Below are 19,159 nucleotides of genomic sequence, written 5' to 3'. Positions count from 1 at the left end.
TGAAGACTTAAACCCCTGAGCCATCACTCCCCAATTCCCCTCCCTCCTGCAGTTGTAGGCATCCACTAATCTGTTTCCACAGATTTGCCCGTTCTGTGTATTTCATGTGAATTGATTTATACAATATGTGGTCCTTGTGACTAGTTTCTTTCACTTACTATAATAGTTTTGGAGATTCACCCATATTGTAGCATGTGGCATTTCATTTCACTTTTTCTTTTTTATTGCTGAATAGTATTCCACTGTATAGATATAACACATTCATCAGTTGATAGACATTTGGGTTGTTTCCACATACGTACTGACTAGTAAGAATAATGCTGTTATGAGCATTTGTTTTCATTTCTTTTGGGTATATATCTAGTAGTGGAATGGCTGGGTCTTTTGGTAACTCTCTGTTTAGCCTTTTGAGAAACTGCAAGACTGTTTTACATAGCAGCAACGCCATTTTACATTGCCAACAGCAATATATGAGGGTCTCAATTTTTCTGCATCTTTGACAACATTCATTTTTGTCCATCTTTTGACTACAGCCATCCTAGTGAGTGTGAAGTGGTATCTCCTTGTGGTTTTGATTTGCATTTCCCTGATGACAGTTGATGTTGAGCATTTTTTCATGTGCTCATTGGCCATTTGTATATTTTTGGGGGGAGTAAATGTCTGTTCATCTCCTTTGCTCATTTTAAAATTGAAGTGTTAAGAAACAAAGCAGATGAACATAGATGAAGGGAAGGAAAAATAAAATAAAAACAGAGAGAGAGAAACCACAAGAGTCTCTTAAATCCAGAGAACAAACTGAGGGTTGCTGGAGGGGTGGTGAGTGAGGAATGGGCCAGATGGGTGATGTGTATCAAGGAGCGTACTTGTGATGAGCACTGGGTGTTGTATGTAAGTGATGAACTGAATTCTACTCCTGAAACCAATACTACACTATATGTTAATTAACTTGAATTTAAATAAAAGAATAAAATAAAAAAATTGAATTGTTTGTCTTTTTATTATTGAGTTGTAAGAATTCTCTATATATTCTACATAGAAGTCTCTTGTCAGCTATATGATTTGCAAAAATTTTCTCCTGTTCTGTGGGTTGTCTCTTTGCTTTCTTGATGACATCCTTTGAAGCACAGTGATTTTTAATTTTTGATGTCCAATTTATTTTTTATTTTGTTGCTTATTCTTTTGGCATCACATCTAAGACACTTACCTAATTTTGGAAATATTACCTAATCCAAGGTCACAAGGATTTATGCTTGTTTTCTTCTAAGAGCTTTATAGTTTTACATTTTACATTTACGTCTTTGATCCATTTTGCATTCATTTTTGTATATTGTTTGAGGTAGGGATCCAACTTCGGGTTTTTACATATGGATATTCAATAGTTCCAGCACTATTTGTTGAAAAAAATTTTTTTTCCTATTGAATTCTCTTAGCATCCTTGTCAAAAATTTATTGACTATAAATGTGAAGGCCTATTTGTGAAGTTTTCATTTTATTCCTTTGATTTATGTGTCTGCCTTTCTGCTGCTACTGTATTGTCTGGATTGTTGTAACTTATAGTAAGTTTTGAAATCAGAAAATGTGAATTGTCCAAATTGTTCTTCGTTTTCAAAATTGTTTTGGCTATTCTGGATTCCATGAATTTTCACATGAATTTTAGGAGTAGCTTATCAATTTCTGCAAAAAATCCAACCAAGATTTTTTTTTTTTTTTTTTTTAATTTATTTTTGGGACAGAGAGAGACAGAGCACGAACGGGGGAGGGGCAGAGAGAGAGGGAGACACAGAATCGCAGAATCGGAAACAGGCTCCAGGCTCCGAGCCATCAGCCCAGAGCCCGACGCGGGGCTCGAACTCACGGACCGCGAGATCGTGACCTGGCTGAAGTCGGACGCTTAACCGACTGCGCCACCCAGGCGCCCCCCAACCAAGATTTTTATAGGGATTGCATTAAATCTTTAGATCAATTTGAGGAATATTGCCGTTTTAACAATAGTAAGTCTTTCCATCTCTGAACATGGATGTCTTTCCATTTATTTAGATCTTTAATTTCTTTTAACAGTTTTTTTTTGCAATTTTAAGAGTTTAAGTCTTGTGTTACTTTTGTTAAATTTATTTCTAAGTGTTTAATTCTGTTTTATGCTATCTTAAGTGGAATTTTTCTAATTTCATTTTTGGTTTGTTCATTGCGACTCTACAGAAAGACAATTGCTTTTGTACATTAATCTTGTTTCCTGCAAACTTACTGAATTTATTAGTTCTAATAGCTTTTTTTAGTGGATTCCTTAGGGTTTTCTATACACAAGAATATGTAATCTGCAAGTAGAGATAGTTTCACTTCTTCCTTTCTAATCTGGACTATTTTAATTTCATTTTCTTGTGCAATTGCCCTGGCTAGCAACAGTACAATTTTGAGTATATGTGGTGAGAACAGAACATTCTTATTTTGTTTCTGATCTTCGGAACAGGAGGAAAACATCAGTCTTTGATATGAAGTATGATGTTAGCTGTGGAGTTTTTTGTAGCTGCTCTTTATCAGGCTGAGAAAGTTTCCTTCTATTCTGGTTTGTTGAGTATTTTTTTATCTTGAATTTTTGCCAAATGCTTTTTTCTGTTTCTATTGAGATGATCATGTGTCCTTGTCCATATTAGTAGGTGTATTACATTCATTGAATTTTGGGTAGCATTTATTTTTATCTTTTTTTTTTTTTTTTAAATTTTTTTTAATGTTTTTTATTTATTTTTGGGACAGAGAGAGACAGAGCATGAACAGGGGAGGGGCAGAGAGAGAGGGAGACACAGAATCGGAAACAGGCTCCAGGCTCCGAGCCATCAGCCCAGAGCCCGACGCGGGGCTCGAACTCACGGACCGCGAGATCGTGACCTGGCTGAAGTCGGACGCTTAACCGACTGCGCCACCCAGGCGCCCCAATTTTTATCTTTTAATTCAACTTCCCATTTCCTCATTCTTTAGCCTTCAGAGAACTTTAAAAGAACCCGTAAATGACGCATGCAATAGATGTGCAAACCCTGGAAGTTGGTGGCAGTCCACTGTGAAACTTTTAATTTCCAGAACTTTATACCTCATCAAAAGTACTGGTGAGGGCTATCTAAGATTGTTTTGTTTTGCTTTGGTGTTGTTGAATGGTGTGAATGTAAAACAAATTTTTAAGCATGCTTATGTAACCCAACTGTATAAATTCATAACATTATTTTTATAGTGTATATGACACAGTTTTATATTGCAGGCACTGTTTTTTAATGTGGGAAATTTTGACTGTGTTATTTATATATATTTTAGGGGTAATAACCCTTTTCTGCATACTAAGTATGTAGCTAGTATTTCTGACAATTGTAATCATTATCAATGTATTTTATCTTTGAAGATATCTAGATGCCCCCCCATTTCTTTCAACATAACATGATTTGTTTCATGCTATATATTTCTGTCATGTCCTTATTTTACTTTGTTTATTTAATTTAGTTAATGTTTATTCTTTTTTTTTTTAATTTTTTTTTAACGTTTATTTATTTTTGAGACAGAGAGAGACAGAGCATGAACAGGGGTGGGGCAGAGAGAGAGGGAGACACAGAATCTGAAACAGGCTCCAGGCTCTGAGCTGTCAGCACAGAGCCCGACGCGGGGCTCGAACTCACGGACCGTGAGATCATGACCTGAGCCGAAGTCGGACGCTTAACCGACCGAGCCACCCAGGCGCCCCGTTAATGTTTATTCTTGAGAGCAAGAGACACAGTGCAAGTTGGGGAGGGGCAGAGACAGAGGGAGACACAGAATCCAAAGCAGGCTCCAGGCTCCCAGCTGTCAGCACAGAGCCCAATGCGGGGCTAGAACTCATGAAGTATGAGATCATGACCTGAGCCAAAGTCGATGCTGAACTGACTGAGCCACCCAGGTGTCCCTATCATGTCCCTATTTTATAATCTATGTTCACATTAATTGCAGTTTCCTTCTCTTAGACACGTTTTTTTCTTTCCATGTGAGTTCCTTCACTTGGTTAGATTGTCATTTTCATTGATAATGCTTTTGCTAATCAATTTTTCTTCTTTGAGTGCCTGTCCTTTTGTTCCTGATTTTGTAGTTCCACTCTATTTTTTATTTCAGCTGTGTTTATTGGTATTTCTTTCTCATTTCTGTTGGCGTATGACCTTCTATTACTGGTTTATGATACTTATAGGTTTATGAAATTGACCATCCATCCTCTGCTATCAGAGACAATTAATATTTACATGTTTCTTAGAAAATAGTTATTTTTTGTGATTAACATATGTATTAACATTCCAACTTTATAGCAAGGTGTTGGATTATCAGAAGGCATCACTTATAGGCATACATAAAATTTTATTTATTTTCTATTCAGGTAAAATTTACATAACATAAAATGTACTGTTTGAACCATTACTAAGTGTATGGTTCGGTGGTAGTAAGTGCACTCACATTGCTTTGCAACTTTAAAGTTTTTAAAGAGAAAAGAATACCCATTTCTTAATCCTTCAGATTTTCCTATTCTCCCTTATTACTTCTTCTTTTCTGTTGATCAACTTTCCATTTCTTTTAGATGCTGAGGAGTTCTTGGCAGAAGGTTTGCGGAATGAGAACCTCAGTGCTACTGCAAAGGACCACAGAGACCATATACTAAGGGGCTTCCAGCAAATCAAAACTAGGTTTGTATAAACTGGTTCCATTTTTCTTTGTCAGCTTTTACACAATTTATAACCACTAAAATCTACTTATACATTAAAGAGGTAAGATGTACTTATCATAGTTCTTTATACTTGATAGAGGCTTACTAAATATTTACTGAATTGAATTGGAGGTAGGCAGGCATGATTAGTGTAGTTAGTATACCAAAATAAAAATATTTTTATAATTATGTACCTTAAGATAAAGAATCTGCCTTTAGCTGTAGACTGTTGTGTTCATCTTTATTGAATACTTTGGCCAAATGTGTGAAAAACTAAACATTTATGCCTGTCCAAGTTACTAAAGGGAAGATGTCAGGCGGTATGACATAATTTTTGTTGTGATTTTTGGTTCTGATTTTACTTCCACATCTCCTTCCTTAATAGAAAACTTAAACCAGACTTACCAGTTGATTCTTTGGCCATATTGGAATGTTTTAGTCTCAGACTGGTTTAGAGTATCATGGTCATTGACTTTTTAAAATGAGAGGTCCTGGGGCGCCTGGGTGGCGCAGTCGGTTAAGCGTCCGACTTCAGCCAGGTCACGATCTCTCGGTCCGTGAGTTCGAGCCCCACGTCAGGCTCTGGGCTGATGGCTCGGAGCCTGGAGCCTGTTTCCGATTCTGTGTCTCCCTCTCTCTCTGCCCCTCCCCTGTTCATGCTCTGTCTCTCTCTGTCCCCCCCCCAAAAAAAAAAAAAAAAGTTGAAAAAAATAAATAAATAAAATAAAATGAGAGGTCCTGACCTAATTTGTGCCTTTTAGAATGTGAGCGTCTGACAGATACATACATACATTTGCTTGGGGGAGAAAGAATAAAATTTTTCTTTTACAATGTATTTCCTGGCCATCTTTTGCTTGAAATGTGGTAACTGAAAGAGATTTGGGGGATAAGTTGAATGTTATTTTAAGCTTTTCTCAACCCAATGGCAATATGGTTCAGAATGTTTGAACTAAGTACTCTTAGAAAAGGGAGAACATCTGTAGGGTTATGACTGGGATTTAATTTGTGTGCCTGACTGATCTTAGCATCTACTTTTAAAGCTCACTGAAACTCCTTAGAAGCAGGGAATTTTATCCTTTGGAAGGGCACAGCCAGAATCTATTCCCTCCAGAAATGTGAGAGAACCTCACAAGATGCCCTGCTGGATCTTAATCGATCTTTCCTGCTGGCTAATTAAGCATCACTTTTACTCAGCAACTGGGGACTGTGTAATTATCAGCCTGGGTTGCCCTGAGTAATTGAAACAAACAGAATGCAGAAGATGGGAGCTTTTTGCAAAAGTGAGAATATCTGTAATTTTTGGTAGGCTGGAAGAGTGTTTAAAACAAGTTTCTCCATGATGTTACTTTATTAGTAGATAAGTTTAGGCTTACCTGTGTATCTGAAGGTTTAGTTAGTAACCCATAGAATTTTTTTTTAATTTTCACAAGTTGACCTTTGTATTTACAGGAGTATTATAAGCTTTGCATAAGGAATGAAGGTGGCATTACTTCAAATTGTATTATAGGGAGACGGATGCCCAGAACATAATTGTGTATTGATGGTGCTATTGGTATAAATTTGTGATAAGGAATGCAAAAAAAAAAAAAAAAAGAATGTTACTGTATCCGTATGGACAAATATACAACGAGGAGGAATTTTCCTTTTCCATATTTGTACCACAGCGTTTGGAAAGGGCTAAACTTCAATCTGAAATTGGTAGTAAAAGGTGATTTTGTGGTCACTCATTATTATCAATTGCTTATTACTTCTTAGTCCTCTTTTTAAATGCACACACATACACATACACCAATGCACACTCACAGAAGCTGTCTTTGGTACGGGGTCGAGAGGGTTCCTTGTTCTCCAAGAGCTTGCTGTGCGGTTTGTGGGATAGATGTTCAGGAAACAATCAGCAGGAGCTTTAGGAAACATCTGATGGGAGCTTTCTGTTCATTGATTTGTTGCAAGAAAGATGACACTTTATTTAGAATTTCATAATTATCAGATCATGGAGGAAATGAGGAGCCAGAAATTAGATATTGTACCAGAAAACGGAAAAATGAGGCTTTCCTTTGGCAAGCTGTTTGAAATTGCCTTACATCCACCCATTCAATCATCATCCCCTTAATGTAACCCTTGTTTTACTGAACACTCTTCTTCAGCCATATTGCTTCTACAGTCCTATTGACGGCTGGTCCCCATCATACACTATTTGTACGGATACCGAAAGCTTGTACAATCCCAGCTACATTTACTCTTGTTGTGTGGTACTGTATCTCATGACAAAAAGCCAGGTGTGAAAAGAAATTTGGAAATCATAAAACTTGAGAGTTAATTGTATATGGTAAGTGGACATGTAACGTGGAAAGAATCACTGAAAGTTGCTTCTAACATTGTATCTTTAATCATATTAAGCCAATTATATTTTAGGGTTTGGTACATTTTGAGGGATAGGAACCTATCTAAAACTATGATCTGACACTTCAGGGCTTGAAGGTGGGTAAAAAAATCTCAAGGTAATCTGAGAAAGCCACTAGATGGATATAAATACTGTATGTATATATACACACACACATATATTTCACACAGACACACACACACACACACACACACACACACACACACACACACCTTTCCATTCTATTGTTATTTTCTTGGTTCGGTTTCTCTAATTCTTTCCTCAAGTTGAGCTGCGTGAGAATGAGAAGGGTAGAGAGGAGTGAAAAGAGCACTGGCTCTGATTCTTGGTAAACTTTAGAGGGCTGGCCCTAATTTTTAGGGTGACTCAGAATTCAGTGGTGTTTGCCATGACTATGGAATTACTGTAAGTCCCAGTGTCTGACTGTCACAGCTGTTATAATGTGCCGTTTGCTACCTTTCTGTTGTCTAGCCCGACTGACCCCAGGAAATGATAGCTGTGTCCAGAGTCGTGGGTGTCCTCCAAGTGCTCATCTGTTTTCCAGAACCAGTGGCTTGACCATTCTCTTTCCTCACAGACTTAAAAACAGACAAACAAGGCATGTCTGAGTGGCTCAGTCAGTTAAGCGTCTGACCTCAGCTCGGGTCGTGATCTTGCAGTTCGTGGGTTTGAGCCTTGCGCCAGGTTTTGTGCTGACAGCTCAGAGCCTGGAGCCTGCTTTGGATTCCGTGTCTCCCTCCCTCTCTCTGCCCCTCCCCTGCTCACACTCGGTCTCTCTCTCTCTCTCAAAAATAAACATTTAAAAAATATTTTAAAAAACAAACAAAAATCGTCTCTGTATCTCCATCTGCATACTAGTTTTTTTGGCCTACATGTATTACCAATGAAGGATCATGTATGCCACGTAAGACAAAGTGAAAAAATGGGTGCTTTCGAAGAAGTGGAGCCCTTGTGTGGTATTCCGTGTCCTGAGCTGTGATATTCATTGCTCTTCTTCCAACTGCCTCATTTAAACCTTCTCCCTAAAATCTAACAGCTTTCACATTCTGAGTCCAAGTTTTCACTGAGCTCTTTAGAGTATGATTAGGATGAAAGCCAGGCACAGGCTCCTCCTGTTTTATTACGCTGGTCACTGCAGGATCCGCGCCAGATGTGGGACACCTGGAATGAAGCAGACGATCTGCACGTAGAAGCTGGATGGCAGTCTCATGCATTTGCCGAAACAGTCGAGCATTTCTTAAAAGTTTCATTCAGGGGAGGCCATCTGACAGCAAGGATACATTGAGAGTGGGGGAAGGAATGAAGAAAATAGAATATTTTTATTACTGAGGTAGGGACATACATATTCTCTCTTGATGGCCTGTTTTGGAACAACCATTTATGCTCACTGTTGGAAGTGAAGGCCGGAGCCAATGGAAACAAACTTGGAGTATTGTTTCCTTCTGTGAGACTTAAAGGAGTTCCAAAAAGAGACAGGTAGATTTATAGCATATTGAAATGGAAAGAAATCAAGAAATAACTTTCTGTAACAGGATTACGGCAAAAAAGCCACAAAACCCAGGACATTTAATGCATAGGCTGGCAGAGTATCTTGAACATGTTTCATTGTGGGTGGCTAGTACAGCTCTGCATGAAACATGATACATTAATATGAATATCATAATAACAATTCCAGTTTCTTTGAGAACTTCAAGTTGTTTCTTTTCGGTTTACCGTGGATTTAACTATAAAGTAGGATTTAGCTTAAGATTATCATCGGATGGCCTTTGTTTTATAGGAGGAGAGACAAAAAGTTAGTCTGATACAACTCTTGGGAGTTAAAAGTTTCAAAATAGTATACCCTAAATACTATTACCATTAATTACATAGAGGGTTTCACTCTTCTTAAGTGCTGGTTAATGAGCTTAAACACCCCAAAAGAAAACACATTCAAATGAAGCATGCTTAAAGAGAACTAAGGTGTAATGTGCTGTTATATTAATTAATACATTTGTGTTGCTTGCAAGTTTGGGTATTTGCTCACAACATCTTTCTGATGTTTCATTTTGCTACTTACACTGGAGTTGCAGTGCCAACTCAGAGAAAAGAAAGAGTAGGAAATAATTGTACCATCCATCTAAGTTTCAATAGCTCTAAAAAAGGTTCAAAAGTCATAGCAATAATTTGACCACATCTCGAAGGTTGATAATTTATTTTTTCCTTTTCTAGTCCCATCCCTGCCTCCCATCCTTAAACTAAGAAAGAAACAAAACCCCGCCAAAACTTCAGGGCTCTCAACTGATCGTTTATATGCCGAATTCCTGTATACCAGTGTTCTGTTATTCAGTGAGTGTATGTTGAGATTTCACGACTGTGTTAAAAGATTTGGGGGAATATACTTATGTGGCAGTGAGGGGTTGTATTTATTGTTCTTTGAGTCTGAAATGCTCTGCAGGTGAGACTGATAACATTACCCACTTCTGGTCTCTTGGCTTAACCTGGAAGGGAAAATCATCTCAGTATGTGTTCTTTCCTAGCAAGCCTTCTGCTCTTCCCAAGCAGGCTTGAAGTGTATAACTTGCCTTTTGATGTTATGATGATGATAATCCTATGTATTCTTTCACTTGTGAGGATATCTTGGGTTTGGTACCAGCTCCAAGATTAAATTGATCCATTTTTTGTTTCTTTTACACTGGGCTATTGTGATAGTAGTGAGCAGAAACTTCTTCTCCCTTTGGGCATCCTATAAAATAAGTATTTTTATATAAGTAACTCTGATATATAATAATATTTTGGTATTTTTTCATGCTAAGTAATAGGTGGGTTTTTTCAAAAGCATGGATGAATAAATTTGTTCCTTCCAAAAGTTTTAATAAAAATTCTGAGTACTGCCCTCTTTAAACAGAATAACGTGTTCTATTGTGAAAGGAATTTTGAAATGTGACCTAGGAGGCAGGCAAGTAACTGAACTTGCACCCTTTAGATTGGACTAACTCATTAGAGTAATAAGCTGAGCACTACTCCTTAGCCATACAGTGAGGTCGCTGAAATTTGCTTTATTCCTGATGGAATTACAGCTATCATTATCGCTTGGGCACATTCCTGTTATCTACTTAATATGGATTTGTCTTGAAAGGTCTCAGAAAATCCTGTGTCTGTTTTTTTTTAATACAGGAAGCTTGTATATTTGTCTATAAATGGAGGCTCTTAATTCATACATTGTGTGAAAAGATCATTTGTATAAAATCACTGTCTTCATCTTCCCTTGATTTTAAGTCTCATTTTATCTGGAGCTAGTCTTTTATCCCAGCCCTGCACTATTTCCTCGGCTTATAGAAAGCCAATGAAAAAATGCCTCTCTGCGTTCATCTATTTGTGGATTTCCAGGGACCTTGTGGTTGTGGGGCCTTCCGGATTGTGGTTTTCTCTAATTTGCTTGTTTTCTCTTATTGCAGATATAGACCCACTCTGTATCCACTTTGTGAAAGTAGAGCAAAGGGGAGAGAAATACAAGAGCACTGGGTCAGCTGTCAGAAGCCAAACTCTTTGTTCGGATGTTATTTTTCTAACGCTGACTCATTCAATTGAAGATTCCCCTAACGCCGATCTTATGTTGTCTTTTGAAGTTGCCTCTCTCATCACATTGTTTGGAATTTTTTTTTTCCAAGTGTTACAAAACTGCAAACATTACCAACCAAAGTTTGAAACCTCTATTTGATTTTCCTTTATAATGTCGCTATGATTTTTTTTTTAATTTGGAAAATGATGCAGGAAATTTCATTTCCTTGGGATTTTATTTTATTTCACAATTCTGCTGAAAATGAGTTGGGCCTAAAGTGGGTTTTTATCATCACACCACGTGAATCATATCTTCTTTGGAAGTCGGATCTTCTCCCCCACTGTGTACACTCATCTAGTCTCCCCAAAGTGCAGTGCTAGCAGGGTTGGTAATGAAATGCGGTCCTACTTATCACGCTCAGGAAAGGGCTCAGAGAAGACGGGGGAAAAAATCAATCCCACAGGAACTTCTCCAGTGCTAGATATCCATATTTAACCCCCATGCATTTAAAATGGAAATGAGATTTCTTAGGGTTTTAGTTTTTGATTTACACAAGATGTCACCGCCTCCTTGGCAATGGGAATATTTTACAGACCTACTGCTGACCCGTTTGGGAAGATCTCAGCCTATCGCCCCAGGTCCAGTGTAGTTTCTTCATATTTCTTTCAAAACTCTCAGCAGTGCTTTGCAATAGCTTTGATTCTTCAGGCTTCAAAGGATGCCCCTTCCAGGGCCAATCCTCTGAAAGAAAAAAAAAAAAAAAAAAAAAGGAAGACCAGTGTAGGGGAACAAACAGCTCATAAAGGAAGGCGCAGCTCTCCCCGTGGCAACTTTTACTGTAGTCCATTATTAGGGAGTTTACAAATCAGTAATACCACAGCTTTGCAAACCCAAGAAAACTCCATTTTGATGCCAGTGCTTTGTTGCCAGATTTGTTCCTGGAGTGGCCTAGTCTTCAAAAGTCCGGCTTCAGATTGTTGTATCGGAGAAACAGTGTGGCTTATATGAGATGCATTATTATTTAGTGCTCGAACTCAAACTCCCTCCTGAGTCGGTGAGCCTTGTTGAGGTTCTCATTATAACTTACCAAAAACTTTATGTCTGCATAATCTCCATTAGCTATTTCTCTGAGTTATGCTGGGGAGTGTCTCTCTTATTTGTGAATTCTGCCATACCCACAAGGTCCATTTTGCAATTTGGTAATTGAGACCTTTTACCATGTCTATTAAGTGCCCTTGTGCCTTTGCTGATGAAAGAACTGAGATATAAGAAATTACACAAAGTAATAGAATTAATAAAAGATTAGGATTTAGGATTTAGAATTTGTAATTAGTTGCTTAGTTCACTTAGCCATTACAAAAAATGAATTGGCGTCTTTCAAAGATTATTGGTTTAAAAGAATTGTAACAAATATTGAAGTTTAGTCAATTATACATGCGTACTGAATTGATTAGGTGGAGTATACTAATGTCTAATGTATACTAATTTATTTTGGAATCTATCCAAAAGAAGATGGATGAGTGGATGGATGGATGGATGGATAGATGGTTATGTGACAAAGCAAATGTAACAAAATGTGAGTCATAGAGGCTAGGCTGTAGGTATATATGGAGTTCTTTTAATATTTATGCATATTAGAAAATTTTCATAACATAAAAAACTATTATATTAATATTCAGAAATCATGGACTTAATTCACTGTGGTTTCAGAAAACCACAGACTTCCTCAGTTTGGAAATGTAATAAACATATTTGGGATTTTTAAGGATGTAATTTTCTAGGAATAGCATTATGACTTTTGCTTTTCTAAGTGAAGTAAAGGATAATCCTCTGGTTTGTTATTTCTGCCATAAGTAGCTAACTTTTATACTTGTTTAAAACTTCTAGGCCAGCAATTATGGAGTGCTAAAATTCAATTCAAGCATTCTGCCCAGGAGATCCTGAAATTTTGATTTTTTTTTAAGGAAAGGCAATTTCTGACTTTTCTCATAAATTTGATAAAAGGAAAGCTAATATGAGATTGGTGGTCCAGTAGGAAATGGAACTCAATTTTACATTTTTAAAATCACTTTATGGTATTAAAAATGACAGAGGTTAGAAACAAAGCTCTTATTCTTTTATTGAACTAGAATTGAAAGTGGCAGAAAATCATTTTGGCCCTAGTGCAGTAAATGTTATCACTAAAACATGTTCGGGGGATATTAGGATAGTCTCTCAAGCACTGGAGACAAAAGTTCACAGAACAAGAACTGATTTTTCTGTCCTTATCTTGAAATTATTAGATGTACAGGAGATGAAAGTATCTTAGCTCTAAGAGGACAGGGGAGTGGAGTGTGTGTTGAAAATGATAATGTCTCCATTCTGGAGAGAGGTGAAATGGAGAGAGTATGGCGGAGTGGGTGTCCCAGCACTGACAGGATGATGGAGGGGGTCCACAGGCATGGGGAGCCAGCACCCGAACCAACCCCAGCACTGGGGAATCCAGAACCAGAGATAATTTCACCCGTGCAAAACTGTGCGCTGATAATGAAATGAAAAGCCAGGGATTCTATTCATTAAAAGAATTGCTTGAAGATTTTATTTAAAAGGCAAATGAAACTGGAGTTGTCAGCACCTACTTTATTTTGAGAATCCAATAGGAGAGAAATTTTAAGTCCATGTGGGAAAAACCAGTCATTTTTGAGTGTGCAGTGTGATTATTCTTTAGAATTTTGTGTAAATGGAGCAGGTTGGTAGGCATATGTTTGCTGATCCTACAATGATTAAAATTCAGAATAAGTAAGGCTCCTGTGAAATGGAGTTTTCAGGCTCCAGCCAGTGTTCTGTACTGCCATATGGCATAACTAGAATTAATTGCTGTTCCCAGTCTCTTATTCTTTTACCGAATATCTAGGTGCTCTGTGTGAAATATAAGCGGTTCCACAGAAGTATTTAATCACAGGAGATAGATGTTTGTTTGACATGTTCACGAAAGCAGTGTGTGTAGCTAATAGTCGCTTGGAAGAAAAAGCCCTTTGTGAGGTTTTCTTAACCGCCCCCCCCCCTTTTTATTAAGAAAAATGCATGGACAGGAGAGTTAGCAAGGAAAAGAGGGAAGATTCTCAGGACTTTGTAGGTCAGAGTCAATAGAAATGGGGAAGCAAGGAATCTTTTCTACTCGAGTCTTCATTACTCCAGGTGTGGCTCGTGGACCAGCCACAGCAGCATCACCTGGAAACTTGTTAGAAATGTAAACTCTCGGGCTCCATTGAATCAGACCTATTGAATCAGAATGTGCATTCCAATACAAATCCAAGGTTACTTGTATGCACAGTCACATTTGAGAAGCACTGCTCTAACACATACGTTTAAGTTCATTTCAAATTCATCTTCTCAGAACTCAGAATACGTATTTCTGGAGATTATAAACTCCTTAAAGGCATGGATGGTCTTATGTTAATTTTTTTTAAAAAAAGCTCTAGCATGGCGCTGGCAAGTGGTGTGAGCTAAATAATGTGAGTTGAATGAATGGGGGAGGGGGACTGTTAAAACCAGAAACTGATTTTTTAGGTCCTTGGCTATTAGAAAATTTAATATTTGGTAGCTAGCCCCACATATTCTTTTTTTTTTATTTTATTTTTTAGCCCCACATATTCTTTAACAAAGATAGGATGCCTTTTTTTTTTTTTAGTTTATTTATTTATTTTGAGAGAGCGCGCGCGCAAGTGGGGGAGGGGCAGGGAGAGAGAGAGAATCTCGAGCAGGCTCTGCACTGTCAGCGCAGAACCAGACGAGGGGCTCAATGTCACAAATCGCGAGGGTATGACCTGAGACGAAGTCGGATGTTCAACCGACTAAGCCACCCAGGCACCCCAGGGTGCTTTCTTTTTACCGAGTGTTAGGGAGTACAGTCTCCTATGATAGTATCTCTCTAATGTTCTATGGTAAAAGGGTACCAGGTTGCTGACCATGCACTGGCATTCTACTGGAGCATGGGTGCCAGTCATTCCACCATCGGTGTGACCCATCACCAGCCCTCTGCTTCTGGTCATCATACTGCCTACTCAGTTCTGCATATCCTTGTCTCCACCATCTCTCACCTCCCCCGATGACCTCTCTTCTAACCTTTTCCCTGTGTTTCTTAGCATCCATGTCTTTTTAGAATCAAACACCACTACATCCTCAACCATTTTGCTCCGTCTCTGCCTTCGTAAAACACACCTGTTCTGCAGGACACTGTTTTGCTCACAGTCATCTTAAATAGAATTTGCTTACTTTCCAGTAGTGCTGTCGGCATTCTTCAAACTCCTTGCTGACACTTCTAGACTTTTCCCATTCAGTCTTGTCCCAACCTCTCCCCTTTGAGATTTGTCTACGTGGCTTTACAGGTCTCTGCCCCTCTGTCATCTTTTGAGATCATGCTCCTCCTCCCGCTGTTTGAGGACTGAAGCAGTGACACAGTTATCTTCCCTCCTCTGTTACCACTACGCCCCAGAGACCCTCTCTTTCTTAAATTTAGCTTTCTTCCCCACTCTGTTACATGTCTCCTTCATCATAGAAATATGTTCAAATATCTCCTAATGTTAAGAAAAACATTACATCCTGCACAGCGGTTCCCTACTGTTCTGTATCTCTTTTTTTGCAGACAGAAGCCTAGACTCTGGTTTCCTCTTCTCTGGTCACTCCTCATTCCTCTGTAATCTTGCCTCTGCTTCTGTCAAGTTACTCTTGCCAAAGCACCAAAGTGCCAGTAACTCTTTAATTGCCACATCTAGAAGACACTTTTCAGTCTTTGTCTTATTTGTTCTCTCTGCAGCAGCTGACGCTGTTGATAGCTTCCTTTTCCTCCAAAAGTTAAAAACCAAAACCAAAAATCCTCTCCCTCTCTTAATTCCCATGGTAATAGTCTCTCCTGATTTTCCTTCTTCCTTGCTTTTATACTCTCTGTCTCCCCCTCCCACCCCCCCAGGTTTTTGCTTGGGCTCATTTTCCTGCCCTGCCCTCTTTACCATTGCCCCTCAGCCTTGCCTCTTTCCCCACCACATTCTTCCTAGGCAGTTGCACGCATGTCCACAGCTTCATGACTTCCTCTACAGTTCTGCAGCTCCACTGCGCATCTCTCCACAAGGCTTCAGACAGCATATTGGATAGCTCCTTTTGGGTGTCTTAGATATCTCAAAGCTCACATGGCTGAGGCAGACCCTTCTGGATGCCTAGCCAGCAGGCACCCTCCACTCTTCCTTGACAACAGAACCCTACTGGCCTAGGGATGAATCATGATTTGAAAGCCATGAAAGACTTCTGGTAGCCTCTTACAGGACGGTCTTATGCTTGGGAGATGGCATACATTAAATGCAATAGCCGCCTTAAGACATAACTCTGCTCTTAGGTATTAGAGCAGAAATACAGGAAGAGCCTAGGTCCTTCATGCCATTGTTGGGGCCCTGTATCAACCCTGGAATCACCTGTCTTCAGACCTTTTGTTTTAAAAGAAAAATAAACTTCTGTTTATTTAAGCCTATGTCCTTTAGGTGTTCTGTTACTCATAGTCAGAAAAATCCTGATGCAGTGTCCAGAGCTGAACTCACTATTTTCTATTCTGCTCACCCCTAAACCTAACACCCCCAAGGCAGAATCCTGGGAGTCATTCCTGACTCCTTTGTCTTTAGTCCCTGAGCCATCAACAAGCCTATTGATTCTTCATCCTAAATCTGTCCTCCCTTTTCCCTTTGTCACTGGCTAAACTTCAGTCTTCATAAAGTCTTACTCAGAGCGTTGCAAAATTCTGCTTTCTGGTTCTCTGTCTCAGGTTTCTCCCCGTTCCAGTTTATTCTGTTTATCCATTCTGTTGAAAGGGCAAACTTAAAAAAAAACAACAAAGATAAGATAATTTAATCATGCATGCTATAGAAGATTTCTTGATGTGAAGCAATAAGATATATACTATAAGTGAAAAAAGTACTATATATATATATATAGTACTATATATATATATATATATATATATATATATATATATAAAACCTCAGAGAAAAATGCCTGAAGAAACCACCAAAATGTGTTCTTTTTATGTTAATTTATTTAAGTAATCTCTACACCCAACATGGGGCTCGAACTCAAGACCCTGAGATCATGAGTCACATGCTCTACCAACTGAGCCAGCAGGTACCCCACCCCACCAAAAACGTATGGTAATGATGGTAATCTCTAGGAAGTGGAGTTTGAGTGATTTTTAATTTCTCCTTTTTGTTTATTTGTATTTTCCAACTCTACAGTGAATATGTATTTAATACTAAGTCATTGAGATCAGAGCCTTTCCTGTTTTAAAAAGGGACAGATTTAATAGCCAAAGAGTATTTGGTTTCCAGGTGAGAAAGGAGTTGGAACTGAGGGGAAAAGAGATGTCAAAAGAGGAAATTAAGCTTTAATTGTGTAGTATGGCCTTGGGGCACTCTTGTGAAGATTTGGAGGTGTTTTACCCTGTGCCAAAACAAACATACACCCATAAATGCACATGAAAGTAAAATTATTTTTGAGCCATATGAAATACAGCCATCCTTTGAGTAATTTATGATGATTTTGCTAAAAAATAGGTTTTTTTTTTTTTAAATAAAGGAAGTTCATTCTCAAGGTCTTCATTAGATGAGGTATGACTGACTGGGAACAACTTTCATTTCTTAGATATTATCTCTTTGAGCTGCACTGAACTGACACAGGATGAATCCTTCATTAGAAAAGGATTATCTACACTTTGTGTGACTAGTAAAACATTTGGGTTTGTGGGACTAGTTTCCCAAAGTGATGGTGCTTGAGTAAACCCCTCACTTCCTCCTTCTCAAAACATCAGTCACCATGATTGAGTTTTATGTTGGTCATAAAGAGAAATGGAATCACCTAAGAGCAGGATGAAGATTACAAACTGGAAGCAGTTAATTTGCTTAAATATTTATTGGCTCTTTGTTTACTCTCTGTTGGGAATGATGCCAGGCAATCAAGACAGTCTCACACATGACATAACCCTGTTTTTCAAGAAGTTACTGGGCCAGTGAGTGGCCAGACTCATGACCAGAGCCAGCATGTAGACCACTGCTCACAGATATCCTCTATAGAAGGTCTGAAATGTTTGATTTCAATTTGTTACATACCTGGAGTCTCACCATTTAGAAATTTATTTAGGCTCATCACCTTATTTTAAAATACAAATTCACCTGGAGGGTTAAGAGACTTTTGAGTGCACATGCATGTGCATTAGCCCTGTTTAATGGTTTTCTTGTAACTTTTGGTTAAGATGACTGTGCTTGGGAAATTCAGTGGCCAGTGAGTTGTTGAACCAACTTTTTATGTGTAATGAACAGTGTTAGGTACACTGAGGGTTATCAAAGCATCAGAGGATCCTTTTCCTTGGGAAGAATGAGGGCTTCAGAGACTCTAACATCTGCGATTTAAGAATGACAGAGCCAACATTCATTGCACATGCACTGTATGCCAGTCTCGTTGTCAAGGGCTTTACACACATTATCCCATTTAATTCTCCCCATAGGTGTGTGAGATGAATATTGAATAATCCCTATTAGCAGATGAGAAAACAGATTCAGAGAGGTAACCGACTTTCTCAAGGTTACACAACTGTTAGGGTCTGGAATTGGGATTTGAACCCAGGCGGTATGACTGTTGGGCCAGCACTCTTTTGAGGCTCAATTTCTTTATAAAAAGCAAAGAGTATAACTTTATTCATTCATTCATTCAATGTTTATTGAGCGTATACTATTTGCAAAGCATTTTTGTGGTGAATATGGCACAGATTCCAGTCTTCCCGTAAATTATTTTTGAGCTGGATAAACCAAATAATTATACAATACATGCATCTAGTAAGATTGTTGTCCTGCATAAAAGTGCCTAATATAACCCATGTTACTTAATTAGATACCCCAAAAATATTCCCAAGAAACTTACAACCCAATGGGAAAGATGTAAAAGCATGCATAAATAACTATAACTCAAGATATACTGTGGCTAAAGCTTTAGAAGAGGTACACATAGATTGTACTGTGAAATCCCAGAGAAAGAAGTCAGTTCTGGCTGAGGGGATCTGAGAAACCTTCAGGGCTATGAGATGGCATCATGGCTTGGCTGGGGGTTGAAAAGGATGGGTTTTGGTGAGGTACATGGCACCCAGAAATAGCAGGTACAAACATACAGAGAAGGTAAAGTTTAGCCATGTTTGGGAACCAAAGGGTAATTTGGTTTCTTAAGCATAAGGAAGTAATTGGAGAGATACCTGGAAAAGATTGGATGGAACCAAACGTTGGAAATGAGAGCTTTGACTGGATTTGAGAGAAGTAGGTAATTTGAGAGAGGAAAGCTCTGGGCAGGGGTATGTAAGCTGATGCTTTAGTAGGGAGCTATGGATAACATGTGAATCCTTGGCACCTGGGAGGTGGGAGATGGTTGCAAAGAGAATAGAGGGTAAGAATGTCAGAGTTTGCCTATGTTTCCTATGCCCAGAGAAGGAAGGCATATCATTTCTCCTTCTCATTATCTT

At 38.5% G+C, this 19,159-nt stretch overlaps 1 protein-coding gene across 3 annotated transcripts in view; it reads left to right on the top strand.

The window, feature by feature from the left end:
- The window catches only part of SKAP1 (src kinase associated phosphoprotein 1), a 281,157-nt gene that overhangs the window by 28,761 nt on the left and 233,237 nt on the right, over positions 1–19,159 (top strand). For all 3 annotated transcript variants that reach the window (XM_058705574.1, XM_058705572.1, XM_058705573.1), the window contains exon 2: positions 4,574–4,679. In XM_058705574.1, coding sequence (XP_058561557.1) covers positions 4,574–4,679 — 106 coding nt within the window. The remainder of the gene's footprint in view (positions 1–4,573; positions 4,680–19,159) is intronic.

The sequence above is a fragment of the Neofelis nebulosa genome, chromosome 16, assembly GCF_028018385.1.
Source record: "Neofelis nebulosa isolate mNeoNeb1 chromosome 16, mNeoNeb1.pri, whole genome shotgun sequence".
Taxonomy (NCBI): domain Eukaryota; kingdom Metazoa; phylum Chordata; class Mammalia; order Carnivora; family Felidae; genus Neofelis; species Neofelis nebulosa.
The sequence above is the reverse complement of the archived record's forward strand: the minus strand, read 5'-3'. Positions and strand labels throughout refer to the sequence as shown.